The following is a 21479-nucleotide window of genomic DNA, read 5'->3' as shown; positions in this document are numbered from 1 at the left end:
AAGTGGCCAGTAGCACAAGCTCCAGAGGCCCATCTCTGTCATTGACTATGTGGCAAGTTCATGGTTCCCACTCTGACCATAGTTCTTTCCTATTTTGTTAGAGAAAAATAATAGTAATAAGGTTGAGATGTGTATGCAAAGCTGTCAACGCAGCCTATGTGATGGTTTAATGTGTCAGTAGTTGTTATTACACATTTTTATGAGAATTTAAATATAATATATGCAAAGATCTTAACATAGAACCTGGTACATGGTAGGAAGTCAACCAATGGTAACTATTTCAAGATGCAAGTTGATATTACAAATGCTTAAAGTTGCCTAAAGACCTTTATCTTGAGCTAGTATCCCAATTAATATTGAGTGGCCACAGCTGACACCAGCTGAGGGCACGTGGACAGCTTACTGAGCGCGGTCAATTTCTCCCTCAGTCCCCACTAGGCAGTACTCAGGTAGGTGCCAGTAGGATCTATTCAGCCAGAATACCTTATCAAGGTTTAAGGTCTGGCAGCCTAGTTATAGCACCTACGGACAAGGTCTTTAAACTCGGATGCAGGTCTGCTGTCATGAACAGAAGTATCCGGATCTCTGTCAGCTGTAAATAGCCAGCAGATAGCAGCAGAAGCCAGAGACTCACACACACACACACACACACACACACACACACACACACACATTTGAAGCCACTTTGGAAAGATTCCCATCACAATCGAGATATGCTTCCTCTGGAATAGTTGTACAAAATTCATGTGTATTTTTATTTTGAGGGGAGTGGGAACGGGAGAGAAAGAATCTTAAGCAGGCTCCACGCCCAGCACTGAGCCCAACAAGGGCATCGATCTCAAGACACTGCAATCACGACCTGAAGCCAAAATCAGGAGTCTGACGCCTTACTGACTGAGCTACCCAGGTGCCCAAACATGTATTCCTCATCAAACCTGCTTAATCACTTCACCTGGAGGTTGTGAATGAAGCTCATTTCCAGCCTTTTCAGTTAATTATAGCTACCAGTTGTGGGGGAGCCCTGAATGGATGGGCTGCAGGCAGAATTGCCACCTTTAAGAAAGCAGAGCGGTTTTCCCCGAGGCTGGTTCTGCAGTGAGATCACTGTGGTTTCCGCCAGTAGCCAGGTTTCCAGGCAGCCGGTCTACTCTTCAGCCCTTCTACCCTCACGCTTTAGAGACGAACCACTCCAGAGTCCTACACGGGAATTGTGGATTTTCCTATTTCCGCAGCCAGGGGAGGCAAGTCAACATGGTCCTTTAAAGACGAACATCTCCCAGAAAGTTGCTGCAGCGGGGAGAAGCTCAGCGAGGGAGACCATCAGCCTAGGGCGACCGTCGTCGACAGAAGTCTTAATAATCCATTTAACGGGGGGCACCTGGGAGGCTCAGTCAGTGAAGCATCCGACTCTTGATTTTTTGGCTCAGGATGTGATCTTGGGTCCTGGGATGGAGCCCCAAGTTGGGCTCCGTCCAGGCAGAGAGTCTACTTCAGGAATCTGGCTTTTCCTCTGCCCCTCCCCCCCACCCATTCATGAGGTTGTGCGTTCACTCTCTCTCTCTCTCTGAAATAAATAAATCTGTAGAAAAATATTACACATAATGTCTTGTAGGCAATGATAAGGTGGGAAAGATGAAGTGTGGGGACTGCCGCAGTCTCAGGGAGCACAGCAAAGTCTCGAAGGAGGTTGTGGGAAGTAGGCAGATATCCCCCTTGGTCCTACGGGGGAGGGCATGGCTGGCAAAGGACCAGAATGGGGTCCTCTGAAGAATGGGTTCCTGAACGGGGGCCCCTCTGGCAGGGGTCCAGGAGCAGGACTGGCTGAGAGCAGAGGCTGTGCCTGTGATATTCTTGGAGCCCCAAGTGCAATTCCCATGAGGATTTCCAGGAATGGCAGGTGAATCGCTGGCTTGGGCTGCTTGGGTTCTCCCCTCTGTGGTCTAGGCTTGATTCTCTTGCCAGTCAGAAGTCTGTTACCCATAAAATATGCCTTCCCACTCAGTGTAGCCATAAACTCTTCTAAAAATACAAAGAAACTGTGGTTCATTTGGTTCCTGATACTTCCCTCATCTCCTTCCAGCTTCTGTGTAAAGTATTTCAATAGGTACGCTTGTCTTGCCTCCACTTTTTAAATTACCACCATATCAGTCAAAGACTATAATCCCTGCCACACTTCCTCCAATTCCAATACCAGAATCTTGGCCAGCATCTTAAAATTCACAGTGAATAAAGAAAACCGGTCTCTAATTTAAATATGCTTGACCTTCTGTGGGGAGCAAAGTAATCACAGCTTTGTCATGCTCTGGTTTGGTTCAGTGGGTGTAAAAACATGTTCAAATAAAATCGGGATAGACCCAAATTTCCCCCCGTCCTTCAAACTAAACCCGAGCAAAGTGTTGTTCTGGTTTGTAGTCTCTTTGGCTTAGGGCTAGGCTTGCCCGAGGATTATTCTACTGGAGATGGTTTGCAGATCCAGTCTCGCCAAAAGCGTGACTTTATAGCTTGTTGTCCTTATAGGACCTTTCTCCCCTCCAACTGGGTGCATCGTTTTTAAGCTATAGATTTATAAGACCTAGAAGTCCCCTATCACTTGTGCTTAGCCAAGTGCTGCTTGGCTGGTATGCTGTCTCCAAGCCTGGAAAATGTGAATTTCTCCCCAGGAGCAAAATCTTGGATGAATTGTTTCCCAGTTTTTCTCTCGACTTTGAAATGCACTTCAAAGTTATTATTTGGCTAACGGGTTATGTTTTCCTTCCCTTGAGGTCTATAGGATTTGCCTCTGATGTGTGGATGGGGGACAGGTTTTCCTTCTACTCATTTTTATCTACATTACATATGAACATAATCATTCTCACCCCCAAACATGAAACTAAGGCTTAAGTGAATTGCAAAAGCCTGTTTCCCCTCTACTTAGTCTTTAAAGACGTTCAACCCAAGAAAGGAATAATTAGTCTTCTACCTTTATAATTGTCATTTTTAGGTTCAGTGAACAGATAGTGAATGTGTCATTGATAGTAGAATCTTTAAAGATAGGGTTATTGGTTTTTTTGTTGTTGTTGTTTTTAAATTAGTTCAGGGTTTGATTCTGGTTTTGGATAAACACCACTAGATATAATTCCAAACACTTTCTTCTGGCAGTTCAGTAATCTAGTAGAGATCAGTTAGATCATTTAGGAGTTCACAAAGCTTAGTGATTGTTTTCTCCACAGGCAATCGACAAGTGTTTAAACTTAGTTATAGTACCTGGAGTCAACATAAAGTAAATAGAAGGACTGCATTTTGTGATTATCTCTTTCAAGAAAGAGGGAAGTCGAGTTAGAGAGTGAGCGTGTGGCTCTGTTTACAGATAGTGTGAGAAGCCAGCTTCAAGGGCATGTCAACATTCTTGATGATGTACTGAGTTAAGTTCAAATTTTTCCTGCATTACCATGTGAAACATTGCCTGGAAACTCTTCAGTATCTAAATTATTTCTTTCCAGTCTATGATTCTTGTGGGCAGAAAAGTGAATTATGTATATGAATCCATTCCTATAGTTATCTTTCAACAATACCTAAGGCAGCAGCCAAGTTGTCTCTCTATTATCATTTACAGAAAATAGACTTCAGTCTTCCATTCAGCTGTGCCAGGAACGCTAGAGTTTTGCTTTCAGAACTGAGACTTTGAAGTAATGATAATAGCTACCATTTACAGAACATCTACTATATGCCAGATACTGTGTAAGATGCCTTACATGGTTTTTCCTCTATTTGATTTTTTTCAATTTATATAGTTTTTAAAATTGCAAAAGTATTACATTGGTTTGTCTTCCCCTACAAATCAAGTAATACAGAGCTATATAAAGAAAAACCAGTTGGGGTGCCTGCGTGGCTCAGTGGGTTATGCCTCTGCCTTCAGCTCAGGTCTTGATCTCAGGGTCCTGGGATGGAATCCCACATCAGGCTCTCTGCTCAGTGGGGAGCCTGCTTCTCCCACCCCACCCCCAGGCCCCTGCCTGCCTCTCTGCCTACTTGTGATCTCTGTTTGTCAAATAAGTAAATAAAATCTTAAAAAAAAAAAAAAAAAGAAAGAAAGAAAGAGAGAGAGAAAGAAAAACCAGTCAGTGATTTCCACCAACACTAACCTCTGATCCCAGGGCTTCTGTAACTGCCTGTGCTTCCTTCCACTTTTCCAATGCCCACACATACTTGGTATTTCAAATTCCCCCACTATCCCTATAAGGTGGATGGCTTTCTCTCGGTGTTATAGATAGGGGAAAATAAGGCCTAATGAAACTAGCAGCTCTTAGGAACCCAACGTTAACATAGAGTTCTCTTTCTAAGCAACCACACTGCTTTTATTGGGATCAAGAAATATGGGTGATCATGACACTGAAGGGAAAGTCAGAAGTATTTCTGGAACCAGGAAAAAGCAAAGGCTCCTTCCGTGGTCCCACTTTTTTCTGAGCAGTCCCTACAGTGTGGTCCCCCTCCCCCCTGCTCTGACAGCGGTGGCAGGGGCGAGGCTCGGCGGCAGCATCTCTTCACCTAGGTATTCCTCCGGGGACCATTAGCAAGCGGCAGCTTGGTGTCTAAGGAGGTTTGTGGCACAGCATCTGGGAAAGTTTGTTTATGGCAAATTACTATCCACTCACAGACGGTTTAAAAAATAGACCCATTCATCAAACAAAACTCCAGATAGAACCTAATTGTATCTGGCGTGACTTTTTGCCATAATCCTGCCCTATTAAAATAAGCTATAATGATAACTTAGCGAAATATCTCAGCAAAAGCGAAGTTTAAGTGTGGGATTTTGAGCCCAATTCCTCTTCTTTCACTTACAGCTTGTTCTCAAATAAAAGGAAGGGATTATTTTTTCCTTTTTGTCCCCCCAAATTTATAAAAATGCTTCAAGACTTTATTTGAGTAATGAAAAACATAAGTGATCATCGATCTCCTGAGGAACCAAGGTATTTTCCTGCCTAAATGCAGCAACTGGATCTCCTCTTTTGGAACAAAGCAGTGTTTCTCCAGACATGGACACTCGCTCCATTGTGCGAGGGTCTCATCCGGTTTGCGTTCCAGCTGTGTGACGAAATTCAATGTAACCCTCTATTGCATTGGCTCTAAAATACAACAGAATTCACCTTGTCCTGGGAAGCAAGTAAAGGAATGCATGCGGAGCATGCCGCCTTTTGACATGGTGTGCCTAGAGCTCTTCTCTGGCTTCAGGGGTGGAGGAAATTCATGGACACACACCCCATGTCTCTACCCATTGGCCGCACTCTGACAGCTATTCACCCAGAGAACAATGCCTGCTGCCTGCACCTCAGTCTGTGATCTCACAAGCTGATCAGAGCCAGCTATGGTCAGTAGTTGGATGGAAGACCTCCAGGCAAAATAGCTCAAGCTGCCATAAGTCAGGATATTAACTCTGTGATTTGTTGGTAATCCTGGACTCTCCGTGAGTAAGGAAATCAGTGCCCTAGAGTGGTACAAAGAATCTTATTAATCAAGCCTCTTAAGGACTTTTAAAACAGAAATTTGAGCCCATATTTCATAACCATCGTGGAATACGCTCAGGGGGGCCTAAAAATTATCGGCCTGGGGTGCCTGGGTGGCTCAGTGGGTTAAAGCCTCTGCCTTCTGCTCAGGTCATGGTCCCAGGTCCTGGGATGGAGCCTCGCATTGGACTCTCTGCTCAGCTGGGAGCCTGCTTCCTCCTCTCTCTCTGCCTGATTCTCTGCCTACTTGTAATCTCCGTCTGTCAAATAAATAAATAAATAAATAAATAAATAAATAAATAAATAAAAGAAATAAATTATCGGCCTACCTCCCCAAATAAAAACCCAAGCAAATGTATTTAAATTTCTAGAATAGGAGCGAAGTCCTGCATGAGACCTTTACACAGTATGCGGCACCTCGTAGGCACACAACGGGTCTTCGGTGAAGAAACGAACGCATGAGAGAACAGAGAGTTCCCAGAATTAACAGTTGGCAATAGCTAAAATGAAGCCTAAAGACTCTGAGTTACGTCAAGTGGAAATACTCTGGCAGGTACTAGTGCCCGGAGGATTTCAATAACCAGTGTGGAGAACAGTGTGATATCACAGTCTTAGCCACATTCCAATCTACTTATGCTCCCCTGCTTGCATTCTGGTGCAGTCGACAAGGAGTATGTCTAGGAAAGTTAGAATGCCATTTGGCTCGCAACTGGTAACTAAATATGAAAATTGCAGTGACTCTAAATGTTGGAAGGAAACTGAACTGGTAGGTGACCCGCCAGGCTGGATAATATTGGAATCACTTGGCTGATGATGCTGGTCAGTCACCATTTTTGTTTTGAAATGGAAGCCCAGTAATCAAATAAGTTTAGTAAAATTTTTTGTGTTTACAGAGATCTAGTCAAAATGATTCTATATTTTCCTATTTAAGCATCCCAGTGGAAATCATGTTTTGCCTTTCTAATTAAATATTTGCTTACATGTGTGTGACACGATGTTGCACACTTCTACTCTTTGTGGGAAGTTAGGGAACTCTGGTTATTCTCCATCGCAAGGTCCCAAGAAGAATATATTGGAGTTAGGATGCATCTGCTACCTGTATCCGTTGGGTGATCCAACTCTGAAGCTCTTACCACAAATTCAGAACAAGACTGAGCCCACAGAATGAGAACCACACTGGATTAGATGCAGAATTCTGGTTAAGCTATTTACCAGCATTTTTACTTTGGGCCTGCTATTTAACAATCCTTGTTTTCTCACCTGCAAAATAAGGGAAATAGACCCACTGGACACCCTACAAATTGAGAAAAGCAGTCAGATATGTTACAACGGCAAAACCATGCAGAGTATAAAAGCACGGACTTGGAGTGGGAGAGGCACTACTTCTGGGATCTTGAGCAAGTAACACAACCTTAGTTTCCCCATCTGCCAAATGGGAATAATGATAATACCTATCTCACACCCTCGCTGGGAGGATAAATTGTGGGATATATGTGAAGTACCAGACCTCTGTGATAATGGTTAACACTGATGAGCACGTACTGTGTTCCAGGTGCCTGGTGACACACATGAATGTGCTCTCCAGGCTGTAAGCTGTGTGAGGTGTGAGGTGGAGGTCCAGTGGGTGACTTTTTCATTCCCAAACTTTGCTCCCCTGCGGCCTTGCTTCTATAGCCCACAGACTTACCCACGGGAGAATTCTTACCAAGGATATTAACTCTGAGAGGTAGGGAAGAAACCATTCTTCTTCCCTACAGGATCTGCTGCTCCAGAGAAGAAAGCCCCTGGGGTGCGGAAGCTCCCTGGAGAAGCACTCTCGCCCCGAAGCTGGATTTGATCAGGCTCGGAGGAAGCAGACCTTTTTGTGTTGCATGAGGCATTTCTGGTAGACACAAGGGTCCAGGGCTCTCGGAAAAGGAAGGGATGGCCAGAAGGAATGAAAAGGAAGAGCCTCGTTGTGCACGCCCTTCGTCCCCCTCAAATCAGCCTCCACCCTTTTGAAGGCCCTTGCCTCAGCTCACAAAGAAATTACCTGTTATTTTATTATTCAAACTATTTTTGTTATTCTCAGCACAATTGCCATCATTATTAACAGCTAATATGTAGTGAATGCTTACAGAGGACAAAAAATCCACTGACTTAGTTGTATCATCACAGCTTGTTTTCTTATTATTGTTACTTTACAGATGAGTAAAGTGAGGATAAATCAGAGCAGATAAAATCCGTGCCCAAACTAGCAAGTGGGATTGCTGAGACTCTAACCTGGGACTCTCTGGCTCCAACCCGCTCACTATCTATCTATCTATCTATCTATCTATCATCTGTCTATTTACTTATATATTTTATGTCTTCTCATTTTTTTCTTTCCAAATTATTATACTTTTTTGCCTTTTTTTTTTTTTTTTTACTGTTCGGTAATTCATTAGTTGCGTGTGACACCCAGTGCTCATCACAAAACTTGCCCTCCTTAGTACCCATCACCTGATTACCCCCTCCCCCAACCTCTCCCTTCTGTAACCCTCCAGTTTGTTTCCTGGAGTCCAGAGTCTCTCATGGTTTGTCTCTGATTTCTTCCCATTCAGTTTTCCCTCCCTTCCTCTGTGGTCCTCCATGCTATTCCTTATGTTCCACATATAAAGAAGATGTGGTTCATATACACAATGGAATATGACTCAGCCATCAGAAAGGATGACTACCCACCATTTGCATCCACATGGATGGAACTGGAGAGGATTACGCTAAGTGAAATTAGTCAAGCAGAGAAAGACAACCCACTATTTCTAACTACTGTGCTGCTCTCTGATTTTACTTAATGACGCACAACTAGAGTTCAAGCTCAACCAGGCACTTGAGTTCAAAATCTGCCCTCTGGCTGCCTTCCTCAGAGCAGGAGAGCAGAGCCCAGGCGGTTTGCTTAGCATTTCCAGAGTCTTTCCAAAAGAAATGAACTTCTGCTCAACTTGTCCTCAAGCCTCTTCTGAAAACCAAAATAAATAATTTGTGTTGATAGTCAATGTGCCAGAACACAAACAAAAACGTCCCATTTTGTAGAGCAGGGAGCGAACTTTAACCTTTTGAGAATTTTTGGTTTTCCTATATGAAATGTTTTTTATTATTTTAAGATACATTCTCATGTGTCTTTTTTCCTTAAGCTTAATACAATGTATTGTAATTAATCTTAAGTGAAAAGATGAAGTTGAATGTAGTATTATAGTTAAGAGTTTTTAAAACATTTATCAGCAAAAACTGTAGGATTTACTATATAAACAAGCTCATATAAATGTATCTTGTTAATTACCCAGCTATAAATACAAGTTGGATGAAAAGCCCTGATTGGATTTGTTCTACTCTGTTCTGCTGATACAACCTGAATCGCACATGATAAAAAACCACTTCTAGTCAGAGAGCACATCAGACTGCAGACCACTCCAGCAACCTGCTCCAGTGAAAAAACAAACAAATGTCACATCAGTGCTTGCTTCATGGGGGAAAAAAAAAAAATTTAAATACTGAGCATTTCCCCCATTTCCTATCCAGTCAAAATTTAACAAGGGGAGATATCCTTTGTACTGTACCTCCGAAAGGAAGCAATCACTCAACTTTTCGTTGAAGCCCACGTGAATTGTTGTTCTTGTATCATAAGGAATTATAAACCTCAGGGTAAACTCCAGTGAGCACTGTAGCATGCTCCAAAGGTAGTGATAGACTGGAGGGCAGTCAGGGTATTTCAAGATTGGGTCCTCAGTCGGAGGGCTGGAAGGAAGGAAGTTAAAGGTAACCCACCACTCCCAGTGACACTGATTTATCATTTACCACAACAAGTGATAAACATGCCAATTGCCCACCCTCTTGAGGAAAGCTACAAACGTCTGCTCTTTGTGCATGCTCGATTTCTAACCTAGTGCCAGCTTAAACTGTAGAGGCAGCGGGATCAAGACTACTTGTAACATTTGCTCCAGAAAATCATAATTAGAAAAGTAAATATGCTGGATTCAGGAACAAAAGGTAAATTCCTTTTGGATTATGCAGTTACGGATTACCAGTTTACCTGGATGGCTAATCCTCCCATTACTTTGGATAATCCAGAACTGGATGCAGCTATTTACATGTAGGCAGTGATGATAGGTATTACATGACATTAGTTTCACTAATTCAAAGATGTGGGGTTTTTTTTGCCAGCAATCTTCCCTTGAAGGCCTTGTATGCATGCAATTTTGTTTACTTATGGAGCTTCCTAATTGTAAAAGCATGGATCTAGGCATGATTATTCATGTTGGGGTGGGGGAGGGAAATCCCTAATAATTCTGGCTCGAGGGGAAGCTCAAAGGGTAATTTACTTTATTTCACGGTCTCAATGATGGTCTCTCTGGCTCTGCTTCTTTCTCCTGCAGCAACCATCCACGATGAGTTATGCAAGACACATCATTAAGAAGGAAGGCTTGGGACTCCAGGGCCTCAACAAAGGATTTACAGCAACTTTGGGACGTCACGGAGTTTTCAACATGGTTTATTTTGGCTTCTACTACAATGTCAAAAACATTATTCCTGTCAATAAGGTAACTATTTAATAGATTAAAATCCTGGAGAAAGAAGCTCATCCGTGATGATAGCTACATCTGTAGAGTGCTTATCATGTGCTAGTCGCTGTGCTGAACACTCACATCGAATCTGATCCCCACGTTAGCCTTGTTCATGGGGTGTTGTCATCCCTATTTAGGAACTGGGAACTGAGGCTTAGAAAGATCAAGTCCTTTTTTAGGTAGTTAAGAACAAAGTAGAGACTTGAACCCAATTCTGACACCAAAATTCATCTCCTTGAGATATGCATCATGACCCCTGAATGCTTCCTCTTTATCACTAACAGAAGCTTCTAGAAACTAGAAAAAAAAAAAAAAAGCTTTTTTTTTATCTCAAAAGCATAACTTTCCCAAGAAGTTTGAAATTTTCATGTTCTAAATAAATTTTGAGCTCTGGAGGGAAATTGTCAGCCTAAAATTTAAGTTTTACCTAGATACTAATTTTTAAATCCACCAAAGTTAACTAGGGTAAGCAGGAAACCAACTCTTCAAGGATCATTCACTTTTCATGCAAAGTAGTAATAATTATAAATATATTTTAATGGTAATTTACAGATGCTAGCAGCCTTTCAACTTGTACAAGATAAAAGGAGCACACGATGTGCTGTAAGCTCAGCGTCTTTTCATTTATAACAGCACACTTTTCCCACACCATCATATTGCCTGCTTGCATTGAAAATTTCTGATCCCGGAAGCACCCCCTGGGGACGCATTTTGCACATGCAGACAATTTCCCCCAGGGGTTCAGTTTTTTATTTTGCTTTGTACAAAACTGTTGATGGACTTTTATAAACCATAAAATGATTTCTAATATGGCTATCACCAGACTGTTCAGTAAAGTTGATTATACCCACCTTTGCCCAGTGATGCCCCATGTTCCGGGTCAGGACTTATCTTAAGTAGCAGCTGCAGCCAAGGGGTGTTCCACATTAACTGTCTGATGGTTTGGCCTAATTCACTTGCCAAAATAGTTAACCACATTTTACTGTATTTGGAAATCTCAGTTATTGAGTAGAAGCTCAGGTTTGGTTGGCCTGAAATCTGTGATTGTACAGTATATAGACACCCTTCCCCCACTGACTGACAATTCTGACTCCAGTGTTCCTCAGAGCCCTCCTTCCATCGAGAACCACAGAAATCGAACACAATGGACACTTTGGGCTGAGTAACATGAGGGAGTTCGACTCTTACACACTGAGATTCTTTTTGGCAGGAATGAGCTAAACAATTTGTGGTACCCAGGACAAAATGAAAATGTAGTACCCTTGTTCAAAAATTAGTAAGAATTTCAAGACCAAATATATATAGTAAGGCAACAAACCAAGCTCTTCTACGCGCAGGCCCTGGGTGACTACATAGGTCACAAATATATGAAGTTGACCCCGTTTTTTAGACTCTGAGATGAGTACTCCTTACCACACAAAGAGAAGAGAAGAGTCCCTGCCTCCATCTCTCCAGCTATCCACTTTTGAGACAGAAGTCACACACAATGAAATAAATTATACCAATGATTATATATTTTATTACATATATTTGAGCATGTATTTTAATTTCTATAGTATTATAAAATGAATTTGGTCTATTTAAGAAAGAAGTCACCAAGATCTACATATAGTCATATGTTAATAATGTTTTTTTAAAAATCCACAAGTGTAAATTTCATCCTACAGTTAATCTGTGCACTTAATTCATTAAATGTTATGCATTATATAAACACAGAAGCTTAACTATTCACTTATTTTTTTAAATACATCATGATATCCTGAAAGCATGGAACGCACTCCCTGATCTTGCCAGATGGCAGGGTCAGACCATACCACCTCTCACAGGACACACTGAGGTTTCTCACCTTTATCTGAAAAGAACTAGGAAGCCAACAAAAGATTTTAAGCCGAGGAATTACCTGATCAGTCTGGCCGCCAAGTGGAGGGGAGGTGGTGAGGGAAGGGCAGGGGGTAACATGAAAATGATTTCCAAGCGAGATGCTAGGGCCTCAGATTGTGTTGTTCACGGTGGAGACAAGGAGAAGTGGACAGATTTGAGAAATTTTCAGGAGGCAAAATGTTCAGCATATATATAGGTGTGTTGAGAAAAGGAGTGGTGGGTAGAGATGCTGCCTAGGTTCTTGGCTTGAGCAACTGGAAGGGTACGGGTGCCATTTACTGAGAAAGAAAACAAGTTTACGGGAGAATATTATGGGCTCAGCCTGGAAACTGAATTTAACTGCACTTGGAACGAAAATGCAGATGTGTTGGCGATTGGAGCTTTAGAGGAGAGATCTGAGTTGGAGATACACACTTAGATGTCTTCACAAATCTGGGCAGCTCAGTTGGTTAAGTGTCTGCCTTCCACTAGGGTCACGATCTCAGGGTCCTGGGATGAAGCCTGCGTTGGACTCCTGCTCAGAGGGGAGTCTGCTTGTCCCTCTCCCTCTCCCCTCTCCTCCCTGCTCACTCACTCACACATGTGCTCTCTTTCTCAAATAAATACATAAAATCTTGAAGAAAAAAAAAAAGTCATCATACACCTGGGAGAGTGTCCCTTTTACGAGGTGAAAGATCTTGAGCCAATCACATCACTGCTCTGAGTTTCAGCTTTTCTTATTGTATGTTGAAAAAGCTACCCAACAATATTATTTTGAGGACTGGCAAAAGGAATCATGAAGTTGTGTGTGAAGTTTAGGGGTGCTGGTACAGATGACAGCGGTGAGGGGAGGAGAGAGAGGCGGGAGGCGGATGGTGCAAACAGGGAGCACGTAGAGCGAGCGTGAAGAATTTTTCCCCAGGACTGTTCCTTTTACACTTAAATGAACACAGTGTTTTTTCTTGCCTAGAACAAAGTCATTGATTTTATGTGTTCTGTAATCTAAGCCTGATTCAAAACTGGGAAACCAGTATTCTTTCAATTTAAACCATCATAAATCAATCCTTTGTGAAGAGGAAGGTATGATAATCATTAAAACATGTTGAAGAACGTCATCAAGTTGTTAACCATGAGGAGGAGGCGGTGTTCCTTGAAGGCTTTATTCCATCTTTGCCGTGGGCTGTCTCTAGCCATACACTTCGGACGATTTGTTTACAGGATTATGGTTTCAGCTCCCTCACCCAGCAACTGGTTGGTCATTCTGTTGTTCTGAGGGAATTTGAGATTTCCCCAGTCCTGACTGGCATGAAATAATTTTGGAATTTTTTTCTTTAATGTGTTTTTTTTTAAATCCATAAATGGTCTTTCAATGTTTTCCATTTTCAAAGTATTTTGTTTTAAAAGAAACTTCATAATGATTATCTCTGGGGAGTGGAAATGGAAATGGGGGGGTGTATGGGGGGGCATGTGTGTGTTTGTGTGAGTGAGAGAAAGAGAAACAAAGCAAGCAGCAGTGGAAGGAAAGTCATTTTCTATATACCATTCTGAGCTGTTGGAAGCGTCTGTAATAAGCATGTATTAATTTTATAATAGGAAATAAATCAGTGAAAAGTTTAATAGAGTCTCATAAACTAGAGTACCTAGTTAACTTTTTCACATTTTATACACCTCTGAGGCTGTCTAGAGAGGTAAAAAAAAGAACTTTAAATGGTAAGCGGGAAGAACTCCGGTCAGACATCCACCCCTGAAGTTTTAACTCTTCAGATTGGTGATGCCCATTCGATATATTTTTCAAGTGATCTCAGAAGTATCCCGACTTTCTGTGCCATGTCAGACTATTAAAACCATTTTTGTAGACTCCACAGTTTTGCCTGATCCCCGTCATGATAACTGCCATTTTCAGATAAGAAAACCAAATGAGAAGTTACGGCCCAGCGCTGAAAGTTACTGAAATCATTTATTTGAGGTTACACAGCAAGGGGGAGGGAGAGAACTAGAGGCCAGAACTCTTTCCACTAAACCATGCAATGCTTTAACTCTGTATTTTACCTTGTGTTTTGTCACACATAAATGACCGCTTAAAAATGATTACTGACATTTAAATACGTGGAATAGCTAGAACATTTAGATAATAGGGCCAAATTCCTCTTCTGTCTCCTTCAGTCCTGTAACCTGGCCCTCCCTTTCCATAGCCTTAGTCTGTAATCTGTAGGAACAAAGAATGAGAAGTCCCGGCCCTGGAAGAAGAGGGCATTAGCAGTTTGAAAATGGTGCCCTGGGTTAGATTCCTTCCGATTTATTTGTAGGCTCTGGCTGCTCCTTTGGTAAGTGGCTACAGTAGAGCAAAGATTGCCCTGGATATTAACTGACCATGGAATCCATTTACTGGAGGCATTCATTTACATCTTGCAGTAAATGGAATGGAATGTCAGCATAAAGAATTATCCCTTCTCCCCAGAAAGAGGCATCACTTCTCCAAGCAAAGCCCACTGGAAGCAGGTATTGATTAACTTAAATGCTGACATCTTTTTCAAATATCCATGGGAGTAAGCTTTCATTGCAAAGATAATTTCTTTCATTCCCATTACAAGGTGGGGCTGTTCGAAGCCTATCGTTTGTGATGCTGACACAAAAATGAGCATCGTAAAATTCAAATGTTACATCTCTTGAATAACCTTGTCCTCTAGTTCCATATTTACTGCTTTTCAAGTGTTTCCATAAGTAAAATAATAATAATAGCAGAAATCACCATCTGAGGCTCATGGTTGTCAACAGTATTAAGCTATGCTTTTAGTTTGTAGCCTAATTAAGCATGTTTGCAAGTTATTTTGCCAAAAACAATACATCTTTTGTGTTGAATTTTGCCATGATATAAATTACATGTGTGGGTTAGAGATATTCTAGGAGAGAACAATTTTTCACATGTTCAATTTTTCTTACTTAATAAACCATTTAGACCTGTCCCTGTGGTCATTTTACTATGGACTGTATTAAGGCAAACATATTTTATTTTCTCCTAAGGTAATATTTATAAAAGCTTGCCTTTTAGAAATGCAAGTGTTTTTCTTTTGCTTTTTGATTTTTAATATTTTCTTCATTTTGTAAATTCTGTAGAAAGTCAGAGGGCGATGTCAGACACGCTTCAGTTTATCAGAAGAAATGTGGAAATGTGTTCGTTTCATGATTTAAAGCTATGTCTTTCCCTAAGGTGTGCACTAAGCTGGATGAAAAATGCACCTTTGGGTTCAAGTGAAGAACTTAGACAGAGCTGTTTGTATTTTGGAAAGAAGAATCTCAGTAGAATTAGATCATAGTAAGATTTAATTTATGGCCATTTATTTTTCTGATTCTCTCTTACTCAATCATTAGTCTTACCAATCATCCGGTAATGGGAAGGGCAGGAGCATTAAAGTTTCATTAAGAACAGCTCTCCTTTCTGGGAACCACTGGGGTAAAACTACAAGTATATATTATCTATAAAATTCCAGGATATGAGACCAGATTCTGTGGTAAAAAGCAGTATCTTTCATGGGCAGTTTTCACAGACTCCCTGGGGTATGTTGTGTTGGGGAGAAAGAAGGCATAGGGGAGGGCAGAGAGAAGGGGGCAGGGATTCAGACACTTATAAACTTTAAGCCAAAAGTTTCCGATCAGGTACCACCCAAGTGGATGGAAGTGTGGTACCAGTAGCTTTAGATTCTCAGTGGGTCCCTTCTATTCCTTCATTCCAAAAGTGTTCATGGCACATCTACGATGTCTGGGGCCTTGCCTCACTGAGTGTCAGCACTGTCCCTGCCTTACCGGGGTCGACGAGAGGAGACCCACAATAAACAAGTCATCGCGCAGGGCACTGGACTGTGACAGTCGTGATGAGGGCCATGAAAAGACAACTACCAATCTGTGGGAATTTATAAACCAGGATCCTACTCTAGACCGATGGCAGAGGCAGGCCAAGGACATAGGAAAGACCTGCCTTCACAAACAACGTTGAGGCTGAGGCTGGACATTGAGGATTAGCCAGGCCGAGAGGAAGAGGATGAGCAGAGACCAGACAGATCTTCAGTTGCAGAGGAGAGGGTGAATGATTGCCGTGAAGCAGAGGCTTGAGGAACCGGGGAGAAGTCAAAGAATGAGGATAGCTGGTGTATGGTGAGCCAGAGGGTCGGGAGGTGGTGGAGGCTGCAGAGGGGAACTGGGCCAGATTGTTGGAGGCATGAAATAAGTCACTTGACTCCTCTTAAATGATGTAACCGAGGAGGGGATGTCAAACAAACATATTGCATAAGCAGGACTAGACGGGCATGGGAAAGTTTCATTAATAGAAACAGTTCAGAAGTAGAATCTCGTGACATAAACTTGGTTCAAAGACTTCTTCTTGATCATATGCCTACCTCCATATCAGAGCATCTCAGTGTGTCCTTGTCCTAACTTCCCAACCTTTAGAATTTTGTTTTGGAAACCTGGTTTGTTAGTTTTCCTTGGGGTCAGTGCCTTTATTGAGGCAAGGAATAAACAGAGCACACCAAAACAGAAAAATCTTACTGAGTTCCCAAGGAAATATATTAATATATTCCTGCATTCTATATGGTAATACTCAGTGATACAATTGATTCTTAGAAGAAATCATCTACCCATGTAAATATTTATAGAGAGATATTTAAGGAGAGGGTGTTTGTGTGTGTGTGTGTGTGTGTGTGTGTGTATATATATATGAAATAATCAAGTGATAACTCTTATGCTTAAGCCCTAACCCATTTTGACATTGTATGTGTTTTATAATTTGACCTAAGTGGGTAAGACGTTTAAAATTATTTTACATTTCACAACACTTTAAAAAACAGCTAGCTCGGGGAAAAAAGGAATTTTCATGGCTATTTTCTGAATGGCTACATTTAGATGCTGAGCTTTTAACAAGACTTTGATTTCATTCCAAAGCCCAGAGCCCTGCAAGGATAGGATCTTGGGAATACTCTACATTCCTTAAAGAATGCTTATCAATTAAACCATCTCATTTTAGTTAGTGACCTTCTGTGGACTGGGGAGCTAGCATTTCCCCCAAATTATCTCACATAAAGAGAAAACAAACACTGTGATAGATTCTTCTGATAGCTGTCAAGTGGAAACAACTGTATTTTTTAATTAAGCTTCAATAGCAGGTATTTTCATTGGAGGACAAAACAGCAGGATACCATGACATCAGGGCAAAAACTGCTTTTGTCAAAGTTTGTGAACAAAACAACAAAAGAGGGGTGCCTGGGTGGCTCAGTGGGTTAAGCCTCTGCCTTCAGCTCAGATGATGATCTAGGGTCCTGCCTGGGATCGAGCCCCGCATCGGGCTCTCTGCTCAGCGGGGAGGCTGTTCCTCCCCCAACCCCCACCGCCTACTTGTGACCTCTCTCTGTGTATCAAATAAATAAATAAAATCTTAAAAAAAAAAAAAAAAAAGAGCCAACAGTAGAGGAAACGAAAGATACGATCTGGGGCTGCCTCTGCTCCTCATTGACTTGGACCTACTGAAATTAACAATATCAAAAACGCAAATTTCTTCTTAAAATAATAAAAGGCAGTTGGCAATCCCTCAAGCTGCCTCCTTGCTCGGTTACTAGGAGGCAACCATGATTACAGCTCACCACATCATTTTCATGACAACCGTTGCCAGCTGTAGGGAGGGCGGTGAGAGCTGCTGTTATTTGCCTTCCAGTTGCTACCAGGTGCTTGAGCGGTGTGTGTACATCCCACCTTTGTCATACGCTTCTTAGTTCTTTGTGCGGTGCGTCCTTCTAAAGGAACAATAAAATATTCATTAAACCCCAATGATGTGCCAGCCCGTTATACCTACAAAATGAATATGACATGGCACAGTCGTCCCCTCTGAGAGGCTTTGAAGGATTCTTCCCAAAGAACGTCAAAGTCCGGTGCCCTTCTCCACTAGATCCTGTGGATGACAGAGCCCAGGCCGACGGAGCCCAGGCCATCAGACCCCAGAGTCCATATCGTAACTGCTATACTGTACTTCTTCAAATGTATGGATAGGTGAGCCTTGGAGTCTTTCTGTCTTGAGGACATATCCATAGTTCCTCAACTCCTCTTCAAATGACATGGTTTCTGATCCTCTGTATGGTCTGTCTCCCCATTATAGATGCATCCGATTTGTCAATGTCAGTGTCAAAACCGGACATAACACTATAGTTGTCAGTCAGCTCAGAACACAGTAGCCTCACCCCTTCCTGGGATCTGAATACAGGCCTTTCTTAATGCACCCAAAGATTGTACAGAGATGAGTTCTTAGTTTTGTCAGGGTGTAGAGGAAAGAATAGGTGTTGCTTTTACATCAAGATGTTGCTATGTATAAAACTCTGTGGTCCGCTAAAATCCCCAGATTACATGAAGTGCAGTCAAGTCAGGTCTCCCTCATCTTGAACTTGTGCAGTTTGTATTTGCTATGCTTAAATGTAATCCTGTGGGTTCGGTCCATAGCTAGAGCTTAGGATGACACATTTTAATGTTGAGGGCCTCATCTGTCATTGTAGCTCCCAGCCTGGGTCATCCACAGCTCCCAGAGCTGGCCTTCCACATCGTCCCGCAAGTTCATCCAGCCCGTCTTCAGGCTGTCTCCTGGATGTCTTTTTTCACAGATGCGGACCTCCAACTGTCCATCTTCCTTTCAGTTCTTATTAATTCAGTGTCTTATTAATCAGGATAATGTGGGAGACTTTTTCTAAAATCAAAGCGTGCAGGGTGATTTAAAAGGAAATTTAACTTTCAAAAGGGTTGCCTCTCACGTGTCTCATATGAGAATACATCACAAACTTCATGTTTGTATCACCTCTTGCTTGGCAGCCTTGAGAAGATGAAAGGCTGAGTGACAACAGCCCCTTCAGGTATTGATGGTGATGTGCTACAGAAGGAATAAAGTGAACCAAAGTGTAGAATGTGTGCTGTTAGCACAGACTGACCATTTGTAAAATTATGGAAATAACTGTGAGGGAGCCCATTAAAATTGGTTTTGACCACATGTTTACTATAATCTAGTAACTGAGTAATAGATTTATTAAAATGTTCATTCCCTTTTGAGATATCCTGTCATGGTAGTGACTTTCCCACCATCGAACAGTTTATTAGCCTACTTGGGGGAAGAGGAAGCAGAATGAAAGATTTCTGTCAAGAAGTAATTTGTGATGCCCTGAAAATCATGTGACTCTTTGGAGGACTGCCATATTGTCTTTGTCTTACCCAAAGCAATTTATAGCAATCTCTTTCCGTCACTTCTGAGCAGTAATTTTCGTTCTTCAAATGGCAAGAGTATTTTAGCAATTTTTGGCAAGCAACAATAAATCCAGTCTAGCATCAACCAAGGCCAATCCTGAATTGAGTACATTCTTCTCCTTATGTTTACTGAAGACTGTCTAAGGCAGCCAGGGTATACTGACTTCAAGTTAGGTCAACGCTGGTCAGAGAGGATCTCAAATGCAGTGTGATACCAGGAGAAATTAACGGGTATGTGAATTGCAGGGAGCAAAGGAAATTTAATTTGGGCTGACAAGGGAGGAAGAGTTTGTGACTAGACTTTAATGTCAATATTCGTGCTGAGCTCCTTGAAGTGAAAAGCCCATTGCTACACTCTGCTCAACCTTGCTTTGTGGGGAGCAGCATGCTTCCTGGCCAGTCTCCCTTACCACCCCTAGTCCTCGCTAGCTAGCAAATCTTCTTTCCCCCATCTTCCTTACCCCTCCTCCTCGCATGTCTCTGTGTGGAATGTCTTCTTAAGGACGCCAGACCCTAATCACAAAGGCCTGTGAGATGGGCAAAGGTTCTCTGTTTATCAAGCTAGCAGCCAGCTGGCCAGTCACTAAACAAGGCATCAAAGCCCATGCCAGGGAAGGTAAAAGGAGAGGCATATGCTTCTTTTGATCAAGACATTTTGCTTCTCTGCATATTAACTTTTTAAGTACCATTGCTTAAATTACTGGTACAGTCTTTAGCTGTGGATATAATGTTTGCATGAGTTGGTTAAATTAGTTACAAGTATGTAGTGTGTTGATTGTTAACTATTTTGAGTCCCATGATCTCATTTTTGATGACTTGGCACTTTTGTTGAATTTTAAATGTTGTGGGACATCATGGCCACCAGTGTTTTGGGATCACTTATTAGTATTTCTCATTAAGCTGTGAAGAGCCTATAAATAATATGTCCTGTCAGGGAAACTCATTGATCTTCCTAAGGAGGGAAGGCAAACACATCTCTGCAGCTCACACAAGATCGCAGTGTGATGAAAGCAGCCAGAGGGAGTTCTAGTAAGAGACATGGTATTAATACCAAATTCTGTTTCTTACCAGTTAGCTATGTCTCTTTGGCAAGTTATTTATTTTCTCCATCTCTGTTTTCTCATTTCTGAGATGAAATGTTAACACCAGCCTTAAAAATATCTACAAGGGAATTAAATAATTTTTTAAAACTATGACTATTGGCTTTTGTATTGCTATCACAAAATAAGGTTATGCGTGTAAAATACATTAACATTTCAGGCCACTTAGCTCCAGTTTAAAGTACCATAATTTAGAAGAAAAATTGGAAAATATTTAGAGGAAAAGAGTAAAGCTCATCTGTAGGTGGGGAAATAATACATACTACTTATAAATATTTTTAAGGTACTGTGTTTTTAAGCATGAGGAAGAAAAGGTTATTCAATAACAGTTTTTAAATCATGATGAATTACATCAAGAATGGTGACAGTTGATTGCCCTTGCAATTGAGCAAAAAATTGGAGTAAAATAGTTTAGGCTTATGCGTTAGGAATGTGGGTTACGAACACAGGAAGTTTCCTGATTGATGACAGTTGGAACAAATTATGGGAGTAAGTTCAGAATTTTTAATAACAAGATAGATTTTTTATCAACACTAATATCCATTTACACAATTAAGGTGTGATCCGTCCTAAATATTTTACTTAGGCTAAGTGACGTATTTTTCCCTCAAATTTTTAAAATTTTTATTTTACTATGGTAAAAACACTTATACGAGATCTACCCTTTGCAAATTTTTAAATGCACAATACATTATTGTCAACTCTATGTACCGTGTTGTAAAGCAGACGTCTAGAGCTTACTCATCTTGCTTAACTGAAACTTGATTAGTAACTCCCCATTTCCCTGTCCCCCAAGCCCCCGACAACCACCGTACCAGTCTTCGATTCTATGACTTTGACTATTTCAGGTACCTCATATAAGTGGAATCATGAAGTATTTGTCTTTCTGTGACTGGCTCATTTCACTGCAATAGCATCCTCAGCTTCCACACATGTTGTCACATATGGCAAATTGTCCTTCTTAAAGGTGAACAGTATTTCATTGTATGCACAGGCCATGTTTGTTTTATCTGTTCTTCTGTCGATGATGTTTAGGTTGTTTCCATATCTTGCTTATTGTGACTAGTGCTGCCGTAAACATAGCAGTGATATCTCTTTGACATCCTGATTTCAATTCTGTTGGATAAATATCCAAAAGTGGGATTGCTAGGCCATATCATGGTTCTATTTTTAATTTTGGAAGAATTCGATAC

The 21479-nt window shown here is 41.5% G+C and overlaps 1 protein-coding gene across 4 annotated transcripts in view; it reads left to right on the top strand.

Moving 5' to 3' along the window:
• The window catches only part of SLC25A21 (solute carrier family 25 member 21), a 493157-nt gene that overhangs the window by 455024 nt on the left and 16654 nt on the right, over positions 1–21479 (top strand). For all 4 annotated transcript variants that reach the window (XM_032344079.1, XM_032344081.1, XM_032344080.1 and 1 more), the window contains one exon: positions 9872–10036. In XM_032344079.1, coding sequence (XP_032199970.1) covers positions 9872–10036 — 165 coding nt within the window. The remainder of the gene's footprint in view (positions 1–9871; positions 10037–21479) is intronic.

This window comes from Mustela erminea, chromosome 5 (assembly GCF_009829155.1).
Source record: "Mustela erminea isolate mMusErm1 chromosome 5, mMusErm1.Pri, whole genome shotgun sequence".
In the NCBI taxonomy this organism is placed as follows: domain Eukaryota; kingdom Metazoa; phylum Chordata; class Mammalia; order Carnivora; family Mustelidae; genus Mustela; species Mustela erminea.
Note: the sequence above shows the minus strand (reverse complement) of the source record. Positions and strands in the feature narration are given on the sequence as shown.